General features: G+C 44.9%; 1 protein-coding gene across 2 annotated transcripts in view; it reads right to left on the bottom strand.

Moving 5' to 3' along the window:
• The window catches only part of anks3 (ankyrin repeat and sterile alpha motif domain containing 3), a 52,607-nt gene that overhangs the window by 18,304 nt on the left and 18,765 nt on the right, over positions 1-15,538 (bottom strand). For both annotated transcript variants that reach the window (XM_063059498.1, XM_063059499.1), the window contains exons 4-9: positions 14,865-14,986; positions 14,230-14,311; positions 12,675-12,810; positions 10,447-10,617; positions 3,382-3,507; positions 1,835-1,953 (exon numbers count right to left, since the gene is read on the bottom strand). In XM_063059498.1, coding sequence (XP_062915568.1) covers positions 1,835-1,953; positions 3,382-3,507; positions 10,447-10,617; positions 12,675-12,810; positions 14,230-14,311; positions 14,865-14,986 — 756 coding nt within the window. The remainder of the gene's footprint in view (positions 1-1,834; positions 1,954-3,381; positions 3,508-10,446; positions 10,618-12,674; positions 12,811-14,229; positions 14,312-14,864; positions 14,987-15,538) is intronic.

Below are 15,538 nucleotides of genomic sequence, written 5' to 3'. Positions count from 1 at the left end.
CCAGTTAGCCTAACCTCAGTGGTTGGGTAAGTGTTGGACTCTATTATTATAAAGGATGAGGTTTCGGGGTACTTGGAAACTATTGATAAGTGAAAGTCAGCAAGGTTTCTGTAGAGGGAAATCTTGCCTGACAAATCTGTTAGAGTTCCTCGAGGAAGTAACAAGCAGGGTGGACAAAAGAGAGGCAGTGGATGTCATTTACTGGGATTTTCAGAAGACATTTGGTAAGATGCCACACATGAGGCTGCTTCGCAAGATAAAATCCTATGGCGTTACAGGAAAGAGGAATGGACAGAGGAATGGCTGACAGGCAGGACAGAGGAATGGCTGACAGGCAGGAGCCAGTGATTGGGAATAAAAGGGGCCTTTTCAGGTTGGCTGCCGGTGATGAGTGGTGCTCCTCAGGGGTCAGTATTGGGACCATTACTTTTCACGTTGTACGTCAATGATTTAGATAATGGAATTGATGGCTTTGTGGCAAAGTTTGCAGATGATACAAAGATAGGTGGAGGGGTAGGTAGTGCTGAGGAAACAAAGCAATTTCAGCAGGAAACTGGAGCACCCAGAGGAAACCCAACTGGTTACGGGGAGAAAGTACAGACAGCAGCAGGAATTGAACCCCAGTCGCTGGCGTTTTAAAGTGTTACACTACGCGCTAAACTACCATGTCTCACAACTGCATTATCTATTTCCATTGCAAGCTTCAAGGTCGCTCACTATTCCCCAAGGCTCCACAATTCATGGCGTATGGTTGAAGTCAGAAGTTTACATACTCCTTAGACAAATACATTTAAACTCAGTTTTTCACAATTCCTGACATTTAATCCCAGAAAACATTCCCTGTCTTAGGTCAGTTAGGATCACTATTTTCAGAATGTGAGATGTCAGAATAATAGTAGAGAGAATGATTTATTTCAGCTTTTATTTTTTTCATCACTTTCCCAGTGGGTCAGAAGTTTACATACACTTTGTTAGTATTTGGTAGCATTGCCTTTAAATTGTTTAACTTGGGTCAAACATTTTGCGTGGCCTTCCACAAGCTTCTCACAGTAAGCTGCTGGAATTTTGTTCCATTCCTCCAGACAGAACTGGTGTAACTGAGTCAGGCTTGTAGGCCTCCTTGCTCGCACACGCTTTTTCAGTTCTGCCCACAAAATGCTACCAAATACTAACAAAGTGGTATGTAAACTTCTGACCCACTGGGAAAGTGATGAAAGAAATAAAAACTGAAATAAATCATTCTCTCTACTATTATTCTGACATTTCACATTCTTAAAATAGTGATCCTAACTGACCTAAGACAGGGAATGTTTTCTAGGATTAAATGTCAGGAATTGTGAAAAACTGAGTTTAAATGTATTTGCCTAAGGAGTATGTAAACTTCTGACTTCAACTGTATGTCCTAACCTCCTTAGCACTCCCAAAATGTATCACCTCCCAGTTATCTGGGTTAAATTTCATCTGCCATTTCTCAGCCCACTTCACCACCATATGGCAATCACCATGTAGTCTAAGGCTGCAAAATGCAGTACCCACAATCATCTCAAGATCTGTCACAGTAATGACTCCAGAGAACAAATCTGAAAAATCTATCTAACGCTGGCTCTTACCTTGTTACTCTCCACAGATCCCCTGTGACTATCGCTCACTCTCACCTCGTTACTCTCCACGGATCCCCTGTGATTAACGCTCACTCTCACCTCGTCACTCTCCATGGATCCCCGTGACTATCGCTCACTCTCACCTCGTTACTCTCCACGGATCCCCTGTGATTATCACACACTCTCACCTCGTTACTCTCCACAGATCCCCCGTGATTAACGCTCATTCTCACCTCGTTACTCTCCACGGATCCCTCACGACTGATGCCCTGTGCCTTGGCAAGACCCTCACTGCTGCTGCCACTGCTCCTGCGAGTGGTTGTCATGTCGGTGGTGCAGAATGCATTCTCCTCTGCAGCAGACAGAAACACCCAGTCAATATTTGCAACCTGGCCACCGCCTGTAACATTTACTAGCCAGGCACACATCGACACACTCGCCCACCATAGCAAGAGCAGTCATGGATATTTAGCAGACACTTGGCTAGGCAAATGGATGATAGAGAAATGGAAGGGTAGTTCATGGCGTAAGACATAGGAGCAGAATCAGGCCATTCAGCCCATCGAGTCTGCTCTACATTCCATCATGGCTGATTTATCCCTCACAACCCCATTCTCCTGCCTTCTCCCCATAACCTTTGACATTCTGACTCATCAAGAACCTAAATACACCCAATGACTTAGCTTCCATAGGTGACCGTGGCTAGAATTCCACAGATTCGCAACCCCGTGGCTAAAGCCATTTCTCCCTCTAAACGGACATCCCTCTATTCTGAGGCTGTGCCCTCTGCTCCTAGATCCCCCACTACAGGAAATATCTTCTGCACATGGGACTCACAGAAACGTTCACCAGCTCAGTGCTGTGATCAGAGTAACTGCTTCTCGAGAAGAATGCAGACTGTTCTGTGATGTGGACGGCCGGTTTGGAAACAACAGTCCTGAACGCTCAAAACATCTGTCCAGTTTAAATCAGTCCACAACTATCTGAGAATACTACACTGATTTAAAATACATCATTTTGTGATTGTGCACTTTTTAAAGAAGCACAAGGGTTAGAGATAAGTTTGCAATCTTTTTCCCAGGGTAGGAGTGTTTAAGATTAGAGGTATGAGGTCATGAAGGGCACACACAGGGTGAAACCAAAGTCTTGTTGCCAGGGCGGGGATGTAAATATAAGAGGGCAGAGGTGAGAGGTTTAAAAGCTTCTTCACACCAAGATTGATGTGTATTTGGAACGAGCTGCCAGAAACAGTGATTGACACAGGCACATTCCAACGTTTAAAAGCCATCTACATAAGTACAAGGATACCAGAGGTTTAGAGGCCTATGGACCTAAGGCAGGCAGGTGGGACGAGCTCACTGGACAACACAGTCAGCACAGACCAGTTGGGCTGACTGGCTTTTTCCATGCTCTATCACTCTGTGATTCTGGAGGACACAGGTTTAAGGTGAGAGGGGAGAAAGGCAGCTGAAGGGCAGGTTTTTCCACATGTGGGGTGCTGGGTATATGGAACAAACTGCCAGAGGAAGTGGTAGGGGGGAGTACAATTACAACGTTTAAAAGACATTTGGACAGGTACATGGATAGCAAAGGTTTAGAGGGATAGGGGCCAAGTGTAGGCCAACGGGATTAGCCCAGGACGGCACCTTGGTAGGCGTGGACGTCGTTGTTTCAGTGTAGTTTGATCCTACAGCTCACTGATTTGCACACGTGTGCTCGCACAAGCACTCAAAATCAGCAAGACAGACAGAGTGGTTTGAGAATGATCAGAAGCTCCTACCTCTGCTGCTATTGCTCTCAACATCCTGCTCGTTAATTGGGGAAGTGACATCGCGGTTCCGGATATCCCCTCCATCCTCGTCTTTGCTGTTCCTGAACGTGACGTAGCCCTGAGGTGGGAGAGACTCTGAAAGCAGGATGGGTACGAGAAGGTGAGGGGTGGTGGCAGCAGGAGTCCTGCTATCATCTAATCAACGCTCAATCCCTAGTAAACTGTAACCTAGTCCCCCATGGTAGTGAGACCGTGTACATGGGTTCATTGTCCATTCAGAAATCTGATGGCAGAGGAGGAAGAAGCTGATCCTGAAACACTGTGTGTGTGCATTCAGGCTTCTATACCTCCTCCCTGATGGCAGGAAGGAGAGGACATGTTCTGGATGATGGATGCCAGCTTTTTGAAGCATTGAGATTTCCTCAATACCGGGAGGCTAGTGCCGATGATGGAACTGGCTGCGTTTACAACTTACTGCAGCCTTTTCTGATCCTGTGCAGTGGCCCCTCCATACCAGAAGGTGATGCAACCAGTTAGAATGCTCTCCTCTGTACATCTGTAGAAACTTACTAGTCTTTGGTGACAAACCAAATCTCTTCATACTCCGAATTAAATATAGCCACCGATGTGCCTTCTTCGATGTGCATCAATATTCTGGGCCCGGAATAGATCTTCAGAGATGTTGACACCATGAACTTGAAACTGTTGTGGCTGTGGCTTTGTGCCCTCTCTGAGTTTCATTGCACAATCCTGGATGATATTCCCAGTCCAGAACTGCAGGAGTGCCACACAGCTACACTGTCAAGGACATCTACAAGAGGTGGTGCTTCAAGAAATCAGCATCCATAATGAAAGACCCTCTCAGACATGTTCTCTTCTTATTACTACCAGAAGGGAGGAGAGACAGGAACCTACAGACCAACTCTCAGCCATTCAGGTACAGCTTCTTCCCCTCTGCTTTCAGATTTCTCAACGGTCCAGCAAATACCACCTCACTATTTGTCTTTTCCACTATTTATATATCTTTGTAACTTATAATAATATTTTATGTCTTGCACAAGACTGGTGCCACAAATTTCCCAACATGTTTCAGTGAAATTTATCTGATGTCATGAGTCGAAGGAAATTAAATGACCGCATCCATAAGACCATAAGACATGAGATCTAGGAGCAGAATTAGGCTATTCAGCTCATTAAGTCTGCTCCACCATTTCATCATGGCTGATTTATAATCCCTCTCAACCCCATTCTCCGGTCTTCTCCCCATATCCCTTATTCCCTGACCAATCATGAATCCATCAACCTCCACTTTAAATACACTCAATGACCGGGCCTCCACAGCTACATGGTAATGAGTTCCACAGACTCACCACTCTCTGGTAAAGATATTCTTCCTCATCTCCTTTCTAAATGGCCCTCCGATCCTAGACTCCCCTACCTCTTCTCAACATCTACTCTGTCTAGGCCTTTCAATAATCGATACGTTTCAATTAGATCCCCCATCGTTCTTCTAAACTCCAGTGAGTACAGTCCCAGAGCCTTCAAATGCTCCTTGTGTGTTAACCCTTTCACTTCCAGAATCATTCTCATGAACCACCTCTGGACTCTCTCCGGTGCTAGCACATCTTTTCGTAGATAAGGGGCCCAAAACTGCTCACAATACTCCAAGTGCAGTCTGACCTTAGTACCACACCATTGCTTTTCTAAGGCCATAAGACACAGGGGCAGGATGAGGCCATTTTGGCCCATCTAGTCTGCTCCACCATTTCATCATGACTGATCCATTTTCCCTCTCAGCCCCAATCTCCTGCCTTCTCCCCACATCCCTTCATACCCTGACCAATCAAGAGTCTATCAACCTCTGCCTTAAATATACATGAAGACTTGGCCTCCACAGCTGCCTGTGGTAACGAATTCCACAGATTCACCACTCTCTGACTAAAGAAATTCCTCCCCATCTGCATTCTAAAAGGACACCCCTCTATGCTGAGGCTGTGTCCTCTGGTCTCAGACTCTCCCATCATAGGAAACATCCTCACTACATCCACTCTATCAAGGCCTTTCAATATTCGGTAGGTTTCAATGAGGTCACCCCTCATTCTTCTGAATTCTAGTGAATACAGGCCCAGAACCATCAAACGCTCTTCATATGACAAGCCGTTCAATTCCAGAATCATTTTTGTGAACCTCCTTTGAACCCTCTCCAGTGACAGAACATCCTTTCTAATAAAGGCACCCAAAACTGATCACAATACTCCAAGTGAGGCCTCACCAGTGCCTTATAAAAGCCTCGACATCACACCTTTGCCTTTATATTCCAGTCCTCTTGAAATGAATGCTAACATTGCATTCGCCTTCCGCACCACAGACTCAACCTGCAAATTAATCTTAAGGGAATAGTACACAAGGACTCCCAAGTCCATTAGCATCTCCAATTTTTAAATTTTCTCTCCATTTAGAAAATAGCCTACTCTTTTATTTCTTCTACCAAAGTGCATGACTGCAAACTTTGCAACAAAGCCATCAATTCCATCATCCAAATCATTGATAGATAATGTAAAAAGAATCGATCCCTGCGGACACCACTAATCACTGGCAGCAAACCAGAAAAGGCCCCTTTACTCCCCCTTTTTAGCACCTACCAATCAAGCATTGCTTTCTCTTAACTTGTGAAGCTGTCTCATGTGTGGCACCTTGCCAAGGGCCTTCTGAAAATCCAAATACACCTCAGTCAATTCTCCTTTGTCTACCCTGCTTCGTATTTAAGACCATAAGATATAGGAGCAGAAGTAGGCCATTCGGCCCATCGAGTCTGCTCCACCATTCCATCATGGGCTGATCCAATTCTTCCAGTCATCCCCACTCCTTGCCTTCTCCCCATACCCTTTGATGCCCTGGCTAATCAAGAGCCTATCTATCTCTGCCTTAAATACACCCAATGACTTGGCCTCCACAGCCGCTCGTGGCAACAAATTCCACAGAATTACCATCCTCTGACTAAAGTAATTTCTCCGCATCTCTGTTCTAAATGGATGCTCTTTAATCCTGAAGTCATACCCTCTTGTCCTAGACTTCCCTACCATGGGAAATAACTTTGCCATATCTAATCTGTTCAGGCCTTTTAACATTTGGAGTATTTCGATGAGATCTCACCATCATTCTCCTGAACTCCAGGGAATACAGCCCAAGAGCTGCCAGATGTGCTTCATACAGTAACCCTTTCATTCCTGGAATCATTCTCGTGAATCTTTGAATCATTTCTTCAAAGAATTCCAACAGATTTGTTAGGCAAGATTTTCCCTTGTGGAAACCATGCTATGGCCTACAATTACCCCAAAACCACATCCTTAACAACTGACTCCAACGTCTTCCCAAAGGTCAGACTAACTGGCCTATAATTTCATTTCTTCTGCCTCTCTCCCTCTTGAAAGGATGGAGTGACATTTGCAATTTTCCAGTCTTGCAGAACCTTTCCAGAACATAGTGATTCTTGGAAGATCATTTGTAATGCCCCCACAATCTCTTCAGCCACCTCTTTCAAAAACCTGAGGTGTACACCATCTGGTCCAGGTGACTTACCTATCTTCAGGTCTTTCAGTTTCTCAAAAACCTTCTCCATAGTAATGGCAATTTTACACATTTGTGACCCCTGACACTCTCGAACTTACATGATACTGCTAGTGTCTTTCACAGTGAAGACTGATGCAAAATACTCAGTTCATCTGTCATTTCCTTTTTCCCCATTTCTACCTCTCCAGCATCACTTTCCTGCGGTCCAATATCCATTCTCACCTCTCCTTTACACTTTATGCATCTGTAGAAACTTTTGGTATTCTTTTTAATATTGGCTAGCTCACTTTCATCTTTTCCTTCTTCCTGACTTTTTTTAGTTGCTTTTTGTTGGTATTTAAAAGCTTCCAAATCCTCAAACTTACCCCTAAGTTTTGCTCCTTATATGCCCTCTCTTTGGCTTTTATGTAGGCTTTGATTTCTCATTAGCCACTGCTATGTCATCTTGCCTTCAGAATACTTCTTCATCTTCAGGATGTATATATCCTGTGCCTTCCGAATTGCTTCCAGAAATCCCAGCCATTGCTGCTCTGCCGTCATCCCTGCCCTGCCCGCCAGCTCCTCTCATGCCTCTGCATTTCCTTTACTCCACCACATTACTGATACATCTGTTTTCCTTCTCAAATTTCTGGGTGCATTCGAACAAATTATGATCACTTGCCCCTAAGGGTTCTTTTAGCTTAAGCTCTCTAATCAATTCTGGTTTATTACACAACACCCAATCCAGAAAAGCTGATCCTTTAGTGGGCTCAACCACAAGCTGCACTAAAAAAGCCATCTCGTAGGCATTCTAGAAATTTCCCCTCTTGGGATCCAGCACAAATCTGTTTTTCCCAATCTACCTGCATATAGAAACCCCCATGACTATTCTAACATTGCCCTTTTGGCATACATTTTCTATCCCCGTTGTAATTTGTAGACCACATCCTTACTACTGTTTGAGGGTCTGCATACAACTCCCATCAGGGTCTTTTTACCCTGACAGTTTCTTAGCTCTACCCACAATGATTCAACACCTTCCGACCTTATGTCACCCCTTTCTAATGATCTGATTTCATTTTTCACCAACAGAGCCAAGCCGCTCCCTCTGCCTTCCTGCCTGTCTTTTAAATACAATGTGTATCCTTGGACTTTAAGCTTCCAGCTATAATCTTCTGTCAGTGATACCTACAAAATTATACATACCAATCTTTAACTGTGTTACAAGTTCATCTACCTTATTCTGTATAGTCCATGTATCCAAAAACAACACCTTCAGTCCTGTGACAACCTTTTTCCATTTTGTCCAGTTTTACACTGCAACTCATCCTGTTGACTGCAATTCTGCTCTATCTTCAGCCTCTTTTTGCTAGGAGTCTCACTACAGTCTTTGTTTGTAAAACAACTACTTCATCCTCAGCATTGCAACTCTGTTCCCATCCCCTTGCCAAGTTAGTTTAAACCCTCTCAAACAACTATTGCAAGGGTCCCCTCGGGTTCAGGTGTAACCCATCCCTATTATCCAGGTCGTACCTTCCCCAGAAGAGATCCCAATGATCCAGAAATCTGTACCGGTGCCCCTGCACCAGTTTTTCAGCCACACATCCATGTGCCAAATCATCCTATTCTTACCCTCACTGGTGCATGACACAGGCAACAATCCAGAGATTGCTACTTTAGAGGTTCTGTTTTTCAACTTTCTATCTAGCTCCCTGAAATCTCTCTTCAGAACCTCCTTAACTTTTCTGCCTGTGTCATTTGTGCCAATATGTCCAAAGACTTCTGGCTGCTCACCTTCCCCTTTGAAATTGCCATGGACCTGATCCGAGACATCCCTGACCCTGGCACCTGGGAGACAACATACAGGTGCAAGAAAAAGTTTGTGAACCCTTTGCAATTACCTGGTTTTCTGCATTAATTACTCATAAAAAGTGGTAAAACAAGTAATTGTAAGGAGTTCACAAACTTTTTCCTTGCATTTGTACATCTGGGTGTCTCTGACATGCCCACAGAACCTTGTCTCTGTTCCCCTGACTATGGAATCTCCTATTAACACTACAGTCTTCTTCACTTCTCTGCTCTTCTGAGCCACAGAGCCAGACTCAGTGCCAGAAACCAGGTCTCTGTGGCTCTTCCTTGGTAGGTTGTTACCCTCAACAGTATCTGAAGTTGTATACTTATTACTGAGGGGAATGGCCACAGGTGTACTCTGTACTAGCTGTGCATTTCCCCTCCTTTTCCTGACAGACACCCAGTTGCCTGTCTCCTGCAATCTAGGGGTGACTACCTCCCTGTAGCTCCTGACTATCACCTCCTCATTCTCCCGTATGAGTAGAAGGTCATCAAACTGCAGCTCCAGTTCCTTAACGTGTTCTCTCAGGATCTGCAACTTAGTGCACCTGGTGCAGATGTGGTCTCCTAGACTTCTCTCATCCCACACACCATACAAAACACTGCCCTGGAGCCATTCTCATTGCACTACCTAAGCCCTAACAGACGAGGAATGAACAAATGAGAACAAAAAGAGAAACTGATCAGATACTTTACTTTGCCCAAGCCTGATGAGCCAAAGCCACTCCGCTTGCACTTGCATTATTTTGATTAGTCCTAATGAATCCCTCTCGTTGGTTGGACACAGTCCAATCTGAGAAACTGCCATGAAGCTCTGCCTTTCAAATCTTGATTTCGGACCTGATCAAAAAGGTAGCTCTATTTACACACTACATTCTAGTCCTCTCGAAATGAGGGCTAACATTGCATTTGCCTTCCTTTCCACCAACTCAACCTGCAAGTTAACCTTCAGGAAATCCTGCACAAGGACTCCCAAGTCCCTCTGATTTTTGAATTTTCTCCCCATTTAGAAAATATTCTATACCTTTATTCCTTCTACAAAGTGCATGACCATACACTTCCCTACACTATGTTCCATTTGTCACTTCTTTGTCCATTCCTCTAATCTAAGACCTTCTGCAGACTTCCTGCTTCCTCAAAGCTTCCTGCCCCATGAGTTATCTTCATATTATCTGCAAATTTGGCCATGAAGCCATCAAGTCCATCACCCAAATCACTGACATATAACATGAAAAGAAGCAGTCCCAACACAGCCACCAGCAGCCAACCAGAAAAGGCTCCTTATTCCCCCCTTTGCCCCTTGTAGTCAACCAATCTTCTATCCACTCAAGCATCTTTCCATGGTTTTTTTCTTGTTAAGCAGTCTCTTGTGTGACCCCCTTGAAAATCCAACTACATAACATCAAACGATTTTCCTTTGTCCATCTTTCCTGTTATTTCCTCCAAGAATTCCAACTGATTTGTCAGGGGAAATATGCCTTTAAGAAAACCATGGTGACTTTGTCCTAAATAATAAGCTGACTATGGTGCTTTCTTTTGAATGGGATGTTAAACCAAGATCCCTACATTCTCTCCCACCCACCACCCACTGCTCTCATCAGTTTGGCTGCTATCGGTTAATCACTTCACTTCACCGTCCCCACCTCCAATGACAAATCACCAGCTGTATCTCACCGTACTGCCGTGCCCATCGACCGGCTTCAAGGCGTGTGATGTGGGCTAATGCCTGTGGCCCATCGTGAATGCTTGGACCTTTGGTTCTCCGAGACTGAGGATGCCGAGCTGACAGTTGACGGAGTTGGAATGGGCAGAACTCATCCGAGGAACTAAAATCTTCATCTATTCCTGCAAGAGGGATTGGGGCTTCAGACCACTTATCTACAATTGACGTGTTGCTCATAACTGCTTGACATTGCTGACCAGAAGGCCCCCCATAGGCCATCCCCAACCCTGGTCTCGTTCCAGCACTTGGTCTCCTGCAGCCCACCCCCACCCCACTTCCAGTCCAAGCCTTTCTACGTTCACGATCCAAGTCTATTTATCACATGTACAGCAAAACATAGTGAAATGTGAGGCCCTCTGGTGGTTGGGTTTGACCATGGACATTGCTTCCCAGACAGTGGAGGTTTGAGATCAGAGCTTTCCTTGTCCTAGATGAGCTGCCAATCACGGCTGCCTGAAGCAACTGGTTCTTAAGGCATCAGTAACCTGTCTTTACCCCTTTTCCTGTCAGTAGACACAGTTCCGCCAGGCTTAGTGAAGGCTAAAAGCTAGAGTTGGTTGTTAAGGGTGTGCTGGGGCAGGTCGCAAGTGTCTCCACACATTCTAGCACCAACAAAACATGCCCACAACACTCAGCGGAACAACACAGAACAATTAACACAACAACAAAACAAAACAAGCCCTGTTCTTCCCAGCCACCCTCACACGTAGAGTCCTCGAACCCCACAGGCTGTCTTCGGCTTTCGGTGGACTAGACTCAGGCCTTCACTGATCAGCCCCAGTGAGGCAGGAGTTTGTACATTCTCCCCAGGATTCCTCCTGGTGCTCCCACATTCTGAAGATGTACAGGTTAGGCTTAGTGAGCTGTGGGCATGCTGCGTTGGTGCTGAAAGCATGGCGACACTTATGGCCTGCCCCCAGTTCATCCTCAGACTGGGTTAATTGTTGACGCAAACAGCACATTTCACATTACAGTATGTCTCTATGTACATGTGATAAATAAAGCTAATATTTATAGAGGTTTATAAAATTACGAGGCGCATGTAATAGATGAACACACAGTCCTTTTCTGCAGGGTAGGGGAGTCCAAAGCCAGAGGACACAGGTTTAATGTGGGAGGGAAAAGAATAAAAAGAACCCGAAGGGCAATTTATTGACATGGAGGGTGTGCGATACTTTCTGAGGCAGATGCTTCGGAATCATATTCAGTCATACAGTAAAACAAGCCCTTCGGCCCAACTGGTCCATGCTGACCAATTCATTTAACTGAACTAGTCCCATTTGCCTGTGTTTAGCCCATATCCCTCTGAACCCTTCCTTCCTATCCATGTACCTTGTCCAAGTGTCTTTTAAACATTGTAACTATATCATAAGACATAGGAGCAGAATTAGGCCATTCGGCCCATCAAGATGCTCTGCCATTCCATCATGGCTGATTTATTATCCCTCGCAACCCCAGTGGGCTCAAGCACAAGCCATCTCATAGGCATTCCACAAATCCCTTCTCTAGTGATCAACACCAACTAGATTTTCCCATGTGCCTTCATATTTAAATCACCATGACTATCTTTAAGATTGCCCTTTTTTGACGTGCAGTTTCTATGTTCCTGCCTCAGTCACTTTGTCTGACAGCTCATTCCACAGACACATTGTCCTGGGTGTGAATAAGTTCCCCCTCCTCCTCTTCCCACATTAAACCCGTGTCCTCTGGCTCTGGACTCCTCTACCCTGCAGAAAAGGACTGACTGTGTTCATCTTATCTACGCCCCTCGTGATTTTATAAATCTTTATAAAAATTAGCTTTATTTATCACATGTACACAGAGACCTACAGTGAAATGCATCATTTGTGTCAAAAACCGACAAGTCTGAGAATGTGCTGGGGGCAGTGTGAAACTGTCGCTGTGTTTTCAGCACCAACTCAACATGCCAACAACTTACTCATCCCAACACATACATCTTTGGAACGTGGAAGGAAATGGATCACCCGGAGGAACCCATGCGTTCCCGGGAAGAACATACAATTTGCGTACAGACAGCGGTGGGAATTAAACCCTGATCGGTGATCGCTGGCTGGCACTGTAAAGTGATGCACTAACTGCTACACACTCTATATCCCAAGCACTGAGCAGTCAGCAGTTGTGTGTTGCTCTCCCTGAAACCAGCTGAACTGCAACCTACCTGTGTCCCTGCGGACTGACTTCGACACCGGGGCAGTCTGCAGGTCAATGAGACTTGCTATCTTCATGTATCCATACGTCAGAGCCAAGGAGCGGGCCGTGTCTCCATTGTCATCCTTCACATCGACTTGAACGTCCTGTGTGGACAATTATTTAGCTTGGACACACACACAGACACTGCAAGAGCTATAGGGCTATTAAAACAAAAACTAAATACCATCTTAACAGTATCTTCCCTCACACTGTTAACCATTCTAGTTATGCTGCCCCCCCGCCCCCATCTATTACTTCAGTGACTGCACTGTAAACACTTTAAGCCACTGTTTACATTGAAAATACATGCCGGTATTTATGTATTTATGCACATTTTATTCCATAGCCACACGGTAACCTGTTATTTTTTATATAATTCTTTATATTTGTTAAATGTTTTTGTTACATGTCGTTCCAACACACCACAGCAAATTCCTAATACATACAAATATTAATAATTTATTTAGAGAGCACTTTTCATACAGACAATGCAGTTCAAAGTGCTTTACAATGCACTTATGTGCATATATGAAATTAAATTTAAAAATAAAAAATAAAAATAAACATGAAAATAAAAAAAATGAAGTTAGTTAAAAGTAAGTTTAAATAAATACATTTTGAGCTGGTATTTAAAAATGTAGTTGAGTATTGAATTATAGATTTAGGCACTGAATTCCATAGTTTGGGAGCATAGTTTAAAACAGCCAATTCCCTTCTGAGATATATGGAGATATATAAGTGTATAAGGTGAATAAAGTTGATCCTTGATGTATGCACACACACACACACTCACTCACTCACAGAGTCCCAGAACACATACCCCATGAGCATACAGAGCTCACAGGCCCATCTATAGGTTGCAAGAGCACAGAGACACTTAAGAGAGCACTACACAGAGCCTATAACCATGGATGACGGGTGCTACAATTGGACATGGTTATCATATGTGTCCATTGATCCAACGCGCTGCAGACATTGGACACTTGAGTGGTCACCACTCTGCCTGGCCCCACTCCAGCCCATCGATCAGCTGGTACAGCACAGGCTGGGACTAAACACAAGATGCTGGAAGTCCAGAGCAATACACAAACTGCTGGAGGAAAAAGACTATGGAAAAGACTAAACAGTTGATGTTTCAGGCTGAGGCCCTTCATCAGGACTAGATTGATTGTGATGTGATCTATTCCTGATGAAGGGTCTCAGCCCAAAGCGACTGTTTATTCCTCTCCATAGATGCTGCCTGATTTGCTGAGTTCCTCCAGCATTTTATGTGTGCTGCTCAGGCTGGGACAGACTGTTGTCTTTCAGCTCTGTTCAGTGGAGCCCATCACACTGGTCAGCTGCACCACGCAGCAGACCGTCAGCCGCACCACGCAGCAGACCGTCAGCCGCACCACGCAGCAGACCGTCAGCCCAGGTCCCTGGCAGGAGATGGCTGCACATAGCTCACGTTTCACATCTCCAATGCGCCGCACCCAGAGCCGTTAGCATGACACAGGATGGTAGAGGTGAGACACACGTACATGGTTCAGTAGGTACTGGACAATGATCTCATGGCCCGAAGCAGCAGCCTCCATCAGGGGGGTGAATCCGTATGTGGGCTCTCTGAAACAGAAGATACCAATGTCACTGCAGGGAGGTGGGCAGCAACAGCAACTCCTGAGGGGGTTTGGAGACAGCAAGAAAGGGGTGATGGGAAATGATAAGTGTTGTACAGCACAGAAACAGCCCCTTCAGCCCCACTATGTCTATGCCAACTCATTGTTACCAATCCACTTAAGACTGTAAGAAATACAGAATTTGGCCATTCAGCCCATCAAGACTGCTCTGTTATTCCATTATGGCTGATTTATTTTCCCTCTCAACCCCATTCTCCTGCCTTCTTCCCATAATCTTTGATGCCCTCACTAATCAAGAACCTATCAACCTCCATCTTAAATATACCAAATGACTTGGCCTCCACAGCCATTTGTGATAAAGAATTCTACAGATTTACTACCATCTGGCTTAAGAAGTTCCTCCTCATCTCTATTCAGAAGGGACGTCCTTCTATTCTGAGGCTGTGCCCTCTGGTCCTAGAAAATGAATCTTAGTGTACGGTAACATATATGTACTTTGATAATAAATTTTTTAAAACATTTCATGTGTCCACTCTTACCTGACATTTGCATCTGCCCCATTGTCCAGAAGGAACTTGACCATCTGTTGGTGCCCGGTGCTGGTACAGTGGAATAGGGCAGTCCAGCCCCTGCTGTCCTTCATCTCCATCTCGGCCCCTTGCTGCATCAACACAACAAAATGCTTCAGCTCAAGATTCTGCAGACGCTGGAAATCCAGAGCAACACACACAAAATGCTGGAGGAACTCAGCAGGTCAGACGAATAAACAGTCGACATTTTGGGTCAAGACCTTAAATATTTCCATAGAATCCGCCTGACTTGTCGAGTTCCTCCAGCATTTTGTATTTGTTGACAAGGAAAGGGTTCTGTCCATCAAGCTTATCCTTCCAGTGGCAATCCCACTGAGGTCTGCGGGGTAGGGGTTGGGGGCCACCAAGAGACCTTAGGCAACTCTGGATGAGTAACAAGCTTCAGTGGCTGAGATGGGAGAGACTGTGCATACAACAACTGTTGCCCAGGAGCTTCATCAGTTGCAACTTTATGGGACAGTGGCAAAGAGAAGCCACTGTTGAAAAAAAACTTACATGAAATCTCAGCAGGAGTTTGCCAGAAAGCATGAGGGAGACTCTGAATTCAGCTGGAAGAAGGTTCTATGGTCTGGTGAAACCAAAATTGAGCTTTTTGACCATCAGACTAAAGACCGCACATCATC

Source organism: Mobula hypostoma, chromosome 9, assembly GCF_963921235.1.
Source record: "Mobula hypostoma chromosome 9, sMobHyp1.1, whole genome shotgun sequence".
Taxonomy (NCBI): domain Eukaryota; kingdom Metazoa; phylum Chordata; class Chondrichthyes; order Myliobatiformes; family Myliobatidae; genus Mobula; species Mobula hypostoma.
Note: the sequence above shows the minus strand (reverse complement) of the source record. Positions and strands in the feature narration are given on the sequence as shown.